The following is a 16,645-nucleotide window of genomic DNA, read 5'->3' as shown; positions in this document are numbered from 1 at the left end:
ACTGAAGGTAGATCACCATACTGGGGACCATGGGGACTAACAGTACTTTTGCTACTGGATGGACCCCAGCTGGATTTACATAATCCCTTCAGGTGTTGGCGATTAGAACACATTTAGCCGTATTAAAACAACATAAACTGACGTCCAAAAGAAACTTTACCAACTGAAGATATAAATTTCAGACAAAGTAGAATTTTTTTTCGATGAAGTCTATCTAAAACATATAACCTAAATACAACAATAGTGTATGCAGAAAATGTTAATCGTCTGTTACATGTTTGCGAGATAACACGCGAAAAAATGAAAAACACGTGCACCACGGACAATTGCAAATGCACGTGCGGGTAAGGGTATAAAGCGATTGCAATTAAAAACACAAAAGAAATGCCACGACTCATAGTCGAACAACGACGTTGGCAACGACGTGACTGGCAGAGGGTTGTCTTCACTGACGAAAGTCGATTCTGTATGTTTAGGGCTGATGGAAGACAACGTCTTTACCGCCGAAGGGGTGAACGAACGACGGCGTATTGCGTGCAGGAGGTCGTACCATATGGTGGAGGGAGTGTCATGGTGTGGGGAGGGATCTGTGGGCAAAAGAAGACACCGCTGGTCATCGTTGACGGAAATTTGACAGCTTAGCGTTACATGGATAACATTCTTCGTCCAGTTGTCCTACCATTTCTCCAACGGCAGCCACGTGGTGTCATTTATCAGCATGACAACGCTAGAGCCCATACAGCCAGTATTGTCACTAACTTCCTCGCTGCCAACAACGTCAACGTCCTGCCGTGGCCTACACGCTCACCCGACATGTCCCCCATAGAACACCTCTGGGACTTGATGGATCGTCGTGTTCGACAATGACCACACTCTCCAGCCAACCGGCAAGAACTGATCTTGGCCCTCCAAGAAGAATGGCGTCAAATCCCGCGAGACCTCATCAGACGACTGACTTTTTCTGTGCGTCGAAGAGTTTTTGTGTGTATTGAGGCATTCGGTGGTCACACACGCTACAAATGACTTGTTATTGAACGTGAGCGATTGTTTATGTACTCTGCCTATTGTCCATGATTCTGAAAGCTCGAGTTTTGTACCACACCCATCTTTGGGGGGCCCTGACGTCATTCTCGGTCGCGGTATGATTGTCATTTTCAGTGTTGATTATGTTGATATATTGATCTTTTCAATGCACTTTACTTCATGCATGTATGTTTTGTTGTTTTTGAGCAAGAGTGATTTCAAACTCTGGTAAAGTTTCTTTTCGACGTCAGTTTATATTCTTCGGTTAAATGATGTGGTACGAATAAATCTACTTTGAATGACGTGGTCTTACATACCCTCTCCAGTGGACAATAATTTTACACTACTTCAACCCCCGTCGAGGATACAATCTCACAATCTCAGTTATCACATTTATTCTGCCAATTATATAAACACTATATTATATACACAACATATTAATCAAAATTTATGGAACAATTCATTTTTTTTTTAAAACGATAACTAAATGAGAACTGATATTAAAAAGGTCCTTCATAGATGTAACCTTGAAATATTTATCCCTTGTGATGGAAAAATCAACACAGTCAAGCAGGACATGCTTGACTGTGATTACACTTTTCAAAAGATGTCCATACACCTTTAAGTTAGTAAATCAAGTGCACCAGTTTAGACTCCTTGCAGGTCAGTTACTGGCCTTGTCGAGATACGTAACGGAGGCACACTGGAGTTGGAACAGGAATTTCGGTAAGGTTAAGAAAGTTTATTGTGTTGATGTCTTTGTGATGAGGGATGTAGAATGCAGGAATTTAAGGTTTCCCTCCTCTGCATCTGCACACCCACATTGCAACGTTCACGGTTCAGTGGCAGCCTTGCTCCAAATAATGTTTTCTTTTAATAAGTCGGCCATACATGTTATAAACAATCTGTTACTTTTGTGTTATGAGGATCAACATATGTGTTAACTGATTTGGATTTACTTGAATTATGACATGCGTTGTTATCTTAAGGTTAATAATATGTGCAGCTTTGTAGCTGAAACTGTTTTATGAGCATGCCTTATATTAACCGCTTATTTCTGAGGTCGTAGAGGCGGTGGGTAAATCGTTCGCTCGTCACGTTCGATTCCCACATGGGCACAATGTGTGACGTCCATTTCTGGTGTCCCCGGCAAAAAGAGGCGTAACACCATACTCACTCACTCTAAGCTCATAGCAATCTAATCTGAAAATTGAAAAGCAAACAAAGTAGGTGATATCTCATACACTTAAATATGTTAAAATCACAAAATGAAGGACAAGGTAAGATAAGGGCCCGTTTCTTAATTTAAGAATTGAGTAAAGCTCTAGAAATGGTTTTGGAAAGTTATCAGATGTGTTAATAAGAAAGAGAACTGAATATTGTTCATTTCAATACTTGCATGTTTGGGACTTATAACAAACCTAAATGCGTAGGCAAGGATACAATGTGTCAAAAAGACTGATTTTAGAGGTGTCATGAAGCGTTATTCTGATAATATGAACATCAGTAGGTCGTTGATCCTTACGAACATAATTATATTTTTTTTAAATCCTCTTGGGTAACAGACTAGTTGATACTTACATTTATTATTTTCTTTCACACATTTGTGTATTTGACCATATCAAAAAACCAAAACTGAGAGAGAAAAAGGACGTTCGACATCTATTTCAAGATTTCTGATAATTTTCATTCCAATATTTTCTGCAACTTTACACTTTAGACATTTCCAACCGGATCCCAAAAGCGTCCTCACATATATGTGCGTTGAACCTGGTCGTGTTGCCCTGTCCTGGTTCATTTGTTGTTGTTTTTTTGTTTGTCTTTTGTTTGTTTAACGCCGAACACAGCCATGTTCCAGCTATATGACGGCGATCTGTAAATAATCGTGTCTGGAGCAGGCAATCCAGAACTTGACATCATGAACATCGAAGACCTGGTTTATTTAACACTGTGGAGTATACTTTGTTATCTGGTTACCTCAACTGCCAAGTATCGGTTAGCCCCTACAACAGGTTACGGGCAGACAAGTAAGTCACGCCATAGCCTTGCTCCAAGGATTTTCTGAAAGAAAAGTCCATGGATGTGTCGTAATTCTATCCTCCTAATTGGCAAGTCTAGATATGTGGACTAAGGACTCCATTCTCTTGTTTCTTATTATTTACATAATCTAGAATTAATGATTTAAGCTAATAATTATTGCCTTAGAGACTTGTGCAAGTCTAGTCACACAGCCTAGTCTGTGTGATGTGCCTTCAGGGAAACAGGAGAACGCGAGAATGAAACTGAATGAGCTTCCTACCGTGGCAAAGGTTTAGTTATCTGGCCTGGTTAAAACTGAATGACACAGCTTGGCTCCATTTCTTAAAAAAACATTTAAAAAACAGAGGGAAGTCATGTTACAAAAGTAAGACACCCTGCCTTTACTGGGCCGAAAAATGGGTCAATCCCGCTGACGTGATTTGAATAACAGAATATTCAGGGTTAAGGGAGGTTATCTTGCTATATATAGTTCCGTGAGAGTGAGCTATGACAATACTGAGACATGTTCAAAGAAAGACTGGCTGTCGTCAACGTTGCCACACGAGAGAGCACTGGTGGCATATAGAGACTGCTATACTCTAAGCCCTTTATGGGGGTGCGAGTTTAATGCTCATATGAATATCATCCTTACACAGAGACGGACGAACACGATGTAAGCGCACTTTGTTCGCTGTTGGTACACGAAGTCAGCCAGACACCACCACCGAGTTTGCACTTCCCGTCAAACTCCCCGGATTGAGACGGTGATGCTATCAGCTCAACTAATTACCATATTACCATATTAATTTGTATTTATCATTAAATTGTTATTCTTATTTCTTTTTCTGTTATGAATGGAAATCTCATAAGTCCTTAAAAATGGTGTATATTTTATTGAAGGCACAATTAACACTACATAAAAATTTATTCGTTATTCCGGAAATTTGTAAGAAGATTTTACTGGACATTATGCCTTATTAAGAATTCTGATTATTCTTTAATCGGGAAGTTACAGATTATACGGGATTAGTTTTATTGTTTTATTTATAAACAGTACCATTATAAAATACAAGATGGAATTTGTGAAAAAAGTTTATATGTTCAAAGTCTGTATTATCACGGACTTGTATATATAGGTCCGTGGTATTATTAATTCTGTAACGCTGTTCTTTTAAAGCTTTGTTGTCATTGTCGAATATACAAGAATTCAAGCACTGATTTCGTTTCTTAGTCAATTACGAGCGAGATATGCAGTTTTTAAAAGTTTTTGTCTGTCATGAATTTATTTATGGTCCTACAGAAGGTCATTGTTGCATCACTTACTTCACACTCTCAATTGATATGTAGCTTGTATCTTTAAACAGGGGGCGGTTGGGTAGCCTCGTGGTTAAAGCGTTCGTTCGTCACGCCGAAGACCCGGTTCGATTCCCGACATGGGTACAATGTGGGAAACCAATTTCTGGTGTCCCCCGCCGTGATATTGCTGGAATATTGCTAAAAGCCTCGTAAAACCATACTCACTCACTCTTTAAACAGTCTATGTCAACCATAAGAGTTAGTGAGTTTGGTTTAACGCTGCTTTTGAAGAGTATTTTTAGGTATATCAGGGCGTGTCAGCTCGATGTGGGAAGATGGATGATGACTTACGTACCTAGCTGAGAGCGGAAGGTCTGCGGTTCAAGCCCCAGGCCGTGTCATACATGGCGACGTTAAAAGGTGGTACTTGTTACATCAAGGTGACGAAACAAGGACTTGTGTCTGAGTGGAGTATGGATCCATGTTACACTGCGCATTGGTATATCAGTGGGCTAACAATTAAAAACCGCTTCTATTACGTCGTGGGAAAATTACACACACACACTCACACACTCACACACACTCTCAAACACCCATTCTCACACACACTCACACACACATACACACACATACATGCACACACATACACACGCACACTCTCTCACTCACCCATTCTCACACACACTCACACACACATACACTCACACACATGCACACACATACACACGCACACTCTCTCACTCACCCACACAGTCACACTGAAAATAATCTTGAACGTTCATTTAAACCCCTTCATCACCTCTTTCATCACCTCCATCAGACAAGGGAATGATGGTGGCAAACCAGGGACGCAAGTCTGCACAGCGCATTGCGGCGCCTTACACGACTGGACATAGGCAGCTGCAGTTACACACACAATATGTCAGTTGTAACTACGAAGGGGGCGGCCAGTCGGTGGAGTGCCATCTACAAGATGCCTTCAAGGGTGTTGATCCAAACTCAAACTTTCCGGTACCTCAAAGAGGTGAGGTGAGGTGAAATGGGGTTTAACGTTGCGTCCAAGAGTATTGCACTTATATAGCGACGTGCATGTACGTGTGTGTGTGTGTGGCTGATTGTACTAGTCCGGATTGATACCGATTTATAGTGCTAACACACTGAGATACCATGCCGCAGTTTAACATGAATACCCCACTCAGACACAGTATACTGACTCCGAGCCGACAACTCCTTGTTTTAGCCCCTTAATGCCGAGCGCCAGACAGGGTAACAACAAGTACCATCTTTTAACGTCTTTTGGAATGACGCGGCCGGGGATCGAACCCCGGACCTTCCCCGGACGCTCTACCACTAGACCACGGAGGCGGTCTTGTACCTCAAAGATATTTCCATATTTACTGATGAATGTAGTGAGGAATCTGATGAATGGGCTATATACATACGGATAGTTTACATGGTACATGGGAATACCATTATAACCGAGATTCTCACCTTTCCACAGGCAATGTCATCAGGTCCTGTATCATCTGCCCATGATTTCCAATAAGCATCTCTCACTTGGGGTGATACACACACATCCCAACGCCCACATCTACTACAACAGACAAAAGAAACATCAGGACCCTGAAAAAGCATTTGCAAAACAGTAATTGAAATCAAAGAATTAAACAGTAAAGGCATAAAAAACACAGTCTGGTTGTCATCAAATATTTCCCACTGTTTCCACAGGTCGTGTATCGTGCACCAGATGAAGGAGTAAGCATATACTCCGAAACGTTGTGTTCCTCATTATAAAGAAGCTGACATCCATAATTATCTTCTTTATGCGTATTGTAATGCCTTTCAAAGATTTTTGTTTGTTTGTTTGTTTGTTTGTTTGTTTGTTGTTTAAAGCCACACTCAGCAATATTACAGCTATATGACGGGGGTCTGTAAATAATCGAGTCTTGACCAGAGAATTCACTGATTGACATCATGAGCATCGATCCAGGCAATTGGGACACGATTACATGCATCAACCACGTCAGCGAGCCTGACCACCCTATCCCGTTAGTCGCCTCTTACAAGCATAGTCGCCTTTTTTTCGGCAAGCATGGGTTGCTGAAGACCTATTCTACCCCGGATCTTGTCGGGTCGCAAAGACTTGATAAGTCAGACAGACTATAATTTAACCAACAATGTAATGAGCTGTAGCTCTTAATCCCATATAAAAACTCTCAGGGTGAAGGCACAGTTATAGTGAAAACAGTAAGGTGAAAATCACAGTTAAGATTTTAAAAAAACCTAAGCAATATTAAAACAAAAATATTATCAGTAGATTAGTTCCTATAAATTAAAACCAGGCTATAGACCACTAGCAACCAAAGCTAGACCACCTCACTGGGAATCATGGAGACTTACAGTGCACAACTACACACTACAACACTGCATGCCATCACACAACCACACAACCACACACTACAACACTGCATGCCATCACACAACCACACACTTCAATACTGCATACCATCACACAACCACACACTACAACACTGCATACCATCACACAACCACACACTACAACACTGCATGCCATCACACAACCACACACTACAACACTCATACCATCACATCATACAACACACACTGCACAACCACACACTACAACACTCATACCATCACACAACCACACACTACAACACTCATACCATCACATCAAACAACACACACTGCACAACCACACACTACAGCACTGCATGCCATCACACAACCACACACTACAACACTGCATGCCATCACACAACCACACACTACAACACTGCATGCCATCACACAACCACACACTACAACACTGCATGCCATCACACAACCACACACTACAACACTGCATGCCATCACATCATACAACACACACTGCACAACCACACACTTCAGCACTGCATGCCATCACACAACCACACACTACAGCACTGCATGCCATCACACAACCACACACTACAACACTCATACCATCACACAACCACACACTACAACACTCATACCATCACATCATACAACACACACTGCACAACCACACACTACAGCACTGCATGCCATCACACAACCACACACTACAGCACTGCATGCCATCACACAACCACACACTACAACACTCATACCATCACACAACCACACACTACAACACTGCATGCCACCACACAACCACACACTACAACACTCATACCATCACATCATACAACACACACTGCACAACCACACACTACAGCACTGCATGCCATCACACAACCACACACTACAACACTGCATGCCATCACACTACCACACACTACAACACTGCATGCCATCACACAACCACACACTACAACACTCATACCATCACACAACCACACACTACAACACTCATACCATCACATCAAACAACACACACTGCACAACCACACACTACAGCACTGCATGCCATCACACAACCACACACTACAACACTGCATGCCATCACACAACCACACACTACAACACTGCATGCCATCACACAACCACACACTACAACACTGCATGCCATCACACAACCACACACTACAACACTGCATGCAATCACATCATACAACACACACTGCACAACCACACACTTCAGCACTGCATGCCATCACACAACCACACACTACAGCACTGCATGCCATCACACAACCACACACTACAACACTGCATGCCATCACACAACCACACACTACAACACTCATACCATCACACAACCACACACTACAACACTCATACCATCACATCATACAACACACACTGCACAACCACACACTACAGCACTGCATGCCATCACACAACCACACACTACAGCACTGCATGCCATCACACAACCACACACTACAACACTCATACCATCACACAACCACACACTACAACACTGCATGCCACCACACAACCACACACTACAACACTCATACCATCACATCATACAACACACACTGCACAACCACACACTACAGCACTGCATGCCATCACACAACCACACACTACAACACTGCATGCCATCACACTACCACACACTACAACACTGCATGCCATCACACAACCACACACTACAACACTCATACCATCACACAACCACACACTACAACACTCATACCATCACATCATACAACACACACTGCACAACCACACACTACAGCACTGCATGCCATCACACAACCACACACTACAACACTGCATGCCATCACACAACCACACACTACAACACTGCATGCCATCACACAACCACACACTACAACACTACATGCCATCACACAACCACACATTACAACACTCATACCATCACATCATACAACACACACTGCACAACCACACACTACAGCACTGCATGCCATCACACAACCACACACTACAACACTGCATGCCATCACACAACCACACACTACAACACTCATACCATCACATCATACAACACACACTGCACAACCACACACTACAGCACTGCATGCCATCACACAACCACACACTACAACACTGCATGCCATCACATCATACAACACACACTGCACAACCACACACTACAGCACTGCATGCCATCACACAACCACACACTACAGCACTGCATGCCATCACACAACCACACACTACAACACTGCATGCCATCACACAACCACACACTACAACACTACATGCCATCACACAACCACACACTTCAATACTGCATGCCATCACACAACCACACACTACAACATTCATACCATCACATCATACAACACACACTGCACAACCACACACTACAGCACTGCATGCCATCACACAACCACACACTACAGCACTGCATGCCATCACACAACCACACACTACAACACTCATACCATCACACAACCACACACTACAACACTGCGTGCCATCACACAACCACACACTACAACACTCATACCATCACATCATACAACACACACTGCACAACCACACACTACAGCACTGCATGACATCACACAACCACACACTACAGCACTGCATGCCATCACACAACCACACACTAAAACACTGCATGCCATCACACAACCACACACTACAACACTCATACCATCACATCATACAACACACACTGCACAACCACACACTACAGCACTGCATGCCATCACACAACCACACACTACAACACTGCATGCCATCACACAACCACACACTACAACACTGCATGCCATCACACAACCACACACTACAACACTCATACCATCACATCATACAACACACACTGCACAACCACACACTACAGCACTGCATGCCATCACACAACCACACACTACAGCACTGCATGTCATCACACAACCACACACTACAACACTCATACCATCACATCATACAACACACACTGCACAACCACACATTACAACACTGCATGCCATCACACAACCAAACACTACAACACTGCATACCATCACACAACCACACACTACAACACTGCGTGCCATCACACAACCACACACTACAACACTCATACCATCACGCACTACAACACTTTCATACCATCACATCATACAACGCACACCGCACAACTCAAGTCAACAGCTATGCTTGTCGCCGTATGTTCACACGGCTATAACGGCATGGAATAGCAGGATCTTTAGACACTTGTCAAAGGTGATAAGGTAATGCGAACTTAGCTCGTGATCCACATACGTTTGAGATGTATATGGGAAACGCTCAAATCAGGTAGACGTGTTTTTGTGGGTCAGGGAAAGACAGAGACGTAATATTAATCTCTAAAAATGTACGGCAACCGTCAGTGTCATGTGATCCCCGGTGAGCAAGTGTAATATATTTCCATTCAGTTATAATAAAAATAATCGCTAACTTAACAATTAGCATTTCCCTTGTTCATCAGTGTACTTTGCTTGGTCGGCTATTTTTAGCGTCGTGTATTTTTTCAATGAGGCTTAAAACGAATTTATGGTGGCGACTGAGTCATGGGTAATGTTTATTTCATAGTTAAATATAATTAGCGACTAACACTAAGACTATAAAAACATTTTGTTAAGTAAATATCTTTTTCTCAAAAAGAACCTCTCCTCCTCTGCTGTTATGAATCTTAACTTGTGTAGGCTTTTTATAAAACAAATTATAAAAAAATATATATAATATATATAAAATAAATTCCACAGTCCTAGGAGCGCAAGGCTAATTTAAATACATATGTGATACATACACGCTAAAGGGGACTATACGCATTGGCCTAAGGTGGCTTATACAAGCCCACACGAGTAGGAATGGATACTCTTATCAGCGCCATGTGGGAAATGAAGCCATTTTCACTGTGTAATTAGCGTGAAATATTTTGAGATAGCAGGCTCACAATGTGATCTAAAGATGGTTGAATAAGTCGTGTTAGGACTGCCAATTGACCTGAGAGTAGAACCCATTGAAACTATAACTTTTAAGTACAGTACATGAATGAGTACCGTTATGCCACGGCATGGTCGTTTCGTATTGAGTTGAAAGCCCAAATTGACAGAGAATAAAATACTCGCAACAGTCAAATTAATAATGTCGAAGTGAGTGAGGGTCTTGGATTTTACGCCGCTTTTAGCAATACTCCAGCAACATCACGTCGGGGGACACCAGAAATGGGCTTCACACATTGTACCCTTGTGTGTCGAAACCGGGCCTTCAGTGTGACGAGCGAACAATTTAGCGTAATAATGTTGAAAGTTCCCACTTTAAGGCCATGAAGGCAAAATCATGTTTAATAACTGAAATTATATTTAATATATACGTGTACTAAGAACCTTGTTTTAACACCTTTCCAGAAAGCACAGATAGTTTACAACTGAATCTATGAGTGACACAAACGCAAGTCACTGCAAGAGCTTCAGCCAACGTTATCCATCCATTTTGTGTAGGCTACCATGATACAGAGGGAATATTTCTCACTGCAGAGTAAAAGAATATATACTCTTTCACGCTTTGATATGGCATAAAATACTTCTGAAGTGGGTTTTATGATAATGTAGAATATAGATTTGACATAAAACCAATTTCACAATACAATATAAATGGTGAGTGACTCCTTTCATTGCAATATTACAATCCCCTGTGGATGAAATGATAGTGTCTGGGAGGGATCAGATATCTCCTCATTAATTATAACAAACTTCTTTACATCACGACAGGAATAACATTCCCAACGTTGTTGGTGATCAAGCATCATGTCTGTGGATGAAGATCAACAGACAATTCCAGCTAGAGTGAAGCAATGGACAGAGACCCATCCAGACAAGGAGGTGTTTGTCTTCTACAGTGATGAAGGAAGGCGTTCTCTCACCTGTAAAGATGTACACAACCTCTCCACAAAGTTTGCTGCACTTCTTCAGCGTCGGGGGTTGAAACAAGGAGATGTGGTCTGTAATACTCTCACCAACTCTCCCGAACGTCTTATTACCGACTTTGGCATCATGACTGCTGGCTGTGTTGCTGCCAATGCCCAGGCACTGTTGGCGGATGGTACTGATCTGTTGCATGTGATCAATTTGAGTCGCTGTCGTCTACTGATTGGGGACAACACACTACCTGGGGGTGCTTGGGATCTTCTCAAACCACATCTGGGAGAAATCATGGATTTGAAAGTGAAATCAAGCAATGCTCCTAAACTGGAAATGGTGGAGTTTGTTGGTGTGAAGGGAGGTGGCGACTACCTGGAGATGTTGCATCAGGAAGGAGATCCAGTTCCAGTTGAGATACTACCAACAGACACAGCTCTGTATTGGACAACCTCGGGCAGCACTGGCTTTTCAAAACTTGTGCCAAAGACGCACGAGGTTATGATTCTGCTTTCCAGCCAGTTTACAAAGATGTTTCAATTCCATCAAATGAATACTACTGTGTTCAGCGATCGGCCTTTGGGTTGGGCAGGTGGGTGGCCTTATGGATTTATTGAAATGGCAGTCCCACAGGCGATGACAGACACGAGAGGTTCTGTTCTAGATCAATGTAGGCTGTGTTTGGATGTGCTAAGCAAAGAAAGGTGTACTCATGCTGTGCTTACAATAGCCTTCATGAAGAAACTGGCAGAAAGAAGAACTCTGGAAAACGCAAGTGATGTGATTCAAAGATTGATGTGTATTGCTACAGGGCAACCATTTGCCAAACACTGCTTTGAGTTTGTTGGTAAGATATGTCACTCTGTGGCATCTGCATATGGACTCTCAGAAGTCGGTTATGTATCAAGTTGTATTTGTGAGAAGGAGGAAGACTTTGAAGACAACCTGGTTGGATGTAACTCTCACTTAGCGATTAAGGTAGTGGATGAACAGTTTAAAGATCTTGGAGCAGGCAAGGACGGACAAGTCCTGCTTCATGTACAGTGTGTGTTCAAGGGATATATTGATAATCCTGAAGCTACAAAAGCAGCTTTTACAGATGACGGCTGGTTTAAAACAGAGGATGTGGGCCATTTTGATGAGAAGGGGCGTCTTTTTGTCGAAGGAAGACGCTCAGATGCCATCATGCATGGAGAGTACATCATATACCCATCCTGGGTGGAGAAGAAGTTGAGAACGTGTCCCTATATTTCTGAGGTCATGGTGGTCCCCGTTCCTCATCCAGATATGTGTCATGAGGTCTGTGCCTGTGTCATACCCAAATCAAACATGGATGTCACCACCAAGATGATCAAAGATCACTGCGATCCAATGTTCATCAGCGATTCCCTCCATGAAATATCAGCCAAACCAACCTACTATGTTCTGGTGGAGAGTTTCCCTCTCAGACCAACAGGCAAACCTGACAGACGGGCATTATCAGAAATAGCGGAAAAAATCACCTCAATCCGAAACTAAACTCATGTTCACCCACACCATTGGGGTGCAAGGGCAGAAACTACCTAGCAGCAAGGAAATAGTATTTGGTACCTCTATGAGTGAGTGAATGGGTTGGGTTAAACGCCGCTTTTAACAGTTTTCCAGTTATATTACAGCGTGTCAGCTTAATGTGGGAGGAAAACCTGAAGTGATGCAGGTCTCAGACGTTTACCACGTCGGTGAAACCCACGAGCACATGTGTGGTGCTGACAAACCTAGAAACATAATCGGGGCGAACTGGGATTCGAATCCACAATCATAGGTTTCTGGCGTGTCCAAGGGATGCAACTCTGCACAGGGTAGCTCTATGAGAGTATTTAGTTTTCAAATTAATCAGAATATATATTGTGAACAAATTTTGTATTATATTCTTTTTATCATTACCGTAAGTAGCTTTTTTTACTCACTCTATGATGATAACTATTGAATTTGTGTACTCGCACATGATTATGGAACTGGATATACCAAACTATATTTACAATTAAAATGTTTCATTTGTTATAAATTGTTGTTATTATTGTTGTATAATATCATTATTGTCGGCACGTGACATGTATAATGCAACGTATCAATATTACGTTCACGTTTCTTGTTTATTGACACTTGCTTGAAAAAACAACAAATAACCTACACTTATCTTCTCTCTTGTTACAGGTTTCGCCTTCACAAGCTACCTGCCTTCAGTACTGAGCTAATTATCTTGCAATACTGAAAAAAGTTGAAAGCTATCTTAGTGTCAGCAAAGAGTAAAACTAAGGACTGATATTCATCCGACATACCATGATGTCAATGAATTACAGTTCAAAGTGGCCTAAACTCAAACTCTATCCATAGCTAATAACTACACCCTTTCCCCAAAAAGCATATGGCATTCGTTATATATAATAATATAGTAATGACGAAGATCGCCTTTTACAATCCCCAGGAACACTTACAAGCGACATAGTACGATTCCGACTGTGTTTATGGATCAATATGAAATAGTGATAATAATCGGTGTTCACGGAACGCATGGCGTATCCCACCAAATCGGTGGCACCCATCACAAACACATGCAAAGGCAAGTCAAGTGTTCACCAGAACAAATGCTGGTACATATGGTACAAATGAAATTGGGAATTGTATCAGATATAATGTTTCTCATAACGAAATCGATGTAGTAGAGGTGTATATTGTCTAGCATCTGGAACATTTAAAGGACATATGGATATAGTTCCATTGTACCACAAAACATTACACGACACAAAACTAAATTACTATCGGTATCACCACAATAGAGGGTATTCTGTGGAATGGGGCATAGGGAGATTTCTTACTTATGTTTAGAACAGTTCATTTGGGGACATGTAGGTGTGTTTGCTTTTCACCACCATACTTTTCTATCTCCGTCTGTTGCTGGCGATCTATAGCTCCTTTTTATAATGTATTGTTCTGTCTAGTGATGTATTTTATGGTTCCATGCTAGTTTTAAATTATAATCTGTGATAAGTCTAGTTAATTTACTGTCCCTTGTTGACAGGTTTTTATAGTTTACATGCATTTATTATGTATAACCTTTGAAAGTCACGATATCTTAACTCACTCACTCTCCCCAATCTGTAGATAATAATCAAAGATAATCAACAGAAAACAATGTAATTTGTCAAGAAGACCTACATGGATCTCCCACATTAAATCTTTAAGTTTTCACCCCCTTAATAAACAAAATACGCTGTTTCTGGTATTGTTTTACCTGTCTGGTTTCCCAACTGCATATCCTCACAAACGAGGGTATGAATTATGCTTGACTGGCTCTGGCTCTGGCTTCGTGCGCCTCTGGGGATGATCTTATACAGTTTGATATTAAGACATCTTTAATATTGCCCCAGGTGGGCCACCTGCACTTTATTCACATAAAAACCAGCGATCGGTATGTGACAGGGTTTGCTGCTCACAGTCGCCGCAGGATCGAAAAATAGAACGAACAGAGAGTGATTAGAGTAGTTTGTTCAAGGTCAAATCTCATCAACAGCTAAACTGTCTTCAGGGATATGCCTATAAGGACACCAGACCTTCCCAAACACACACACACCCCAACCACCAACAACCCCACCCCCCACCCCATCCCACCCACACACACACACCCCACACACCCCCACACCCCCACACCTCCACCCACCCCCCACACCCACGAAAAACACGTCTTCTCCCCGGTGAAGAAGAAATCGCGATTCATCGCTGAACCACACGTCTCCGGTTTCTCAACTCCAAAGGCTGTAACATATGGCACCAACACAATCGTCGCCGTGGATGTATCTGTTGCAAAACAGGGACAATAACTGGTCTTCGGATTCCAACCTCGCGAACATGGATCCTGACAGTCTGGTCTGATATCCTCTTCAAACCAGGGATGCGTCCTGTAGTCTCCGTAGCTGTGGCATTGCGATGACGTATGTGGAACAATCGAATGTAGCGATCCTGTGCAAGGATGATAACTCTTGTTCGGCCGGTTCGGACGGTCTGCCTTTTTATAACCACTACCACGAGTTACGAAAGCCATAACTTGCACGTGCATTTTGCTTTACTATTTTCCTCCATGACATTTTTGAACAAGTGTGAAAACAATGCCGTTTAAGACATTGCAAATCGACAATGGCTGCGTTTTGACGCACCGTTTGTCGAATATCAGGCCACCAACATTTTCCAATGGCATATATCCAATAACCGGATTTCTGTGTAGTCAGGTTCGATGAACAACATACTACCTGTGCGTTTCTTTTTTTTGAAGAGTGTATATATAAATATAGTACGCATATCCCGTCATCCAATATATAACATACATATGGCATAGTAACAAGAGAGCTACAGATATTATCCAATACCTACACACTTTCTTCGACGAGGATTGGATGGTATGGAAGCTGCCTCGCTTCACATATTCTATCACAGAGACGGAAAAAAATCACGCCGTAGCCGCTCTACACAACCACGAGACAGACACTGTGGATTGCGACAGGTATGCCACCACCACATATTCTATCACAGAGACGGAAAAATCACGCCGTAGCCGCTCTACACAACCACGAGACAGACACTGTGGATTGCGACAGGTATGCCACCACCACATATTCTATCACAGAGACGGAAAAATCACGCCGTAGCCGCTCTACACAACCACGAGACAGACACTGTGGATTGCGACAGGTATGCCACCACCACATATTCTATCACAGAGACGGAAAAATCACGCCGTAGCCGCTCTACACAACCACGAGACAGACACTGTGGATTGCGACAGGTATGCCACCACCACATATTCTATCACAGAGACGGAAAAATCACGCCGTAGCCGCTCTACACAACCACGAGACAGACACTGTGGATTGCGACAGGTATGCCACCACCACATATTCTATCACAGAGACGGAAAAATCACGCCGTAGCCGCTCTACACAACCACGAGACAGACACTGTGGATTGCGACAGGTATGCCACCACCACATATTCTA

At 42.4% G+C, this 16,645-nt stretch overlaps 1 protein-coding gene across 1 annotated transcript; it reads left to right on the top strand.

The window, feature by feature from the left end:
- Positions 1–11,507: 11,507 nt before the first annotated feature.
- Positions 11,508–13,136, top strand: LOC139444137 (3-[(3aS,4S,7aS)-7a-methyl-1,5-dioxo-octahydro-1H-inden-4-yl]propanoyl:CoA ligase-like). Its single transcript, XM_071225039.1, has one exon. The coding sequence runs from the start codon at positions 11,508–11,510 to the stop codon at positions 13,134–13,136; it is 1,629 nt and encodes a 542-aa protein (XP_071081140.1).
- Positions 13,137–16,645: the final 3,509 nt, after the last annotated feature.

Source organism: Haliotis cracherodii, unplaced genomic scaffold (genome assembly GCF_022045235.1).
Source record: "Haliotis cracherodii isolate W230 unplaced genomic scaffold, xgHalCrac1.p SCAF_5, whole genome shotgun sequence".
NCBI lineage: Eukaryota > Metazoa > Mollusca > Gastropoda > Lepetellida > Haliotidae > Haliotis > Haliotis cracherodii.
Note: the sequence above shows the minus strand (reverse complement) of the source record. Positions and strands in the feature narration are given on the sequence as shown.

Excerpts from the sequence above, each read along its gene's own strand:
- LOC139444137 (XM_071225039.1), top strand. The coding sequence starts at position 11,508 with ATGTCTGTGGATGAAGATCAACAGACAATTCCAGCTAGAGTGAAGCAA.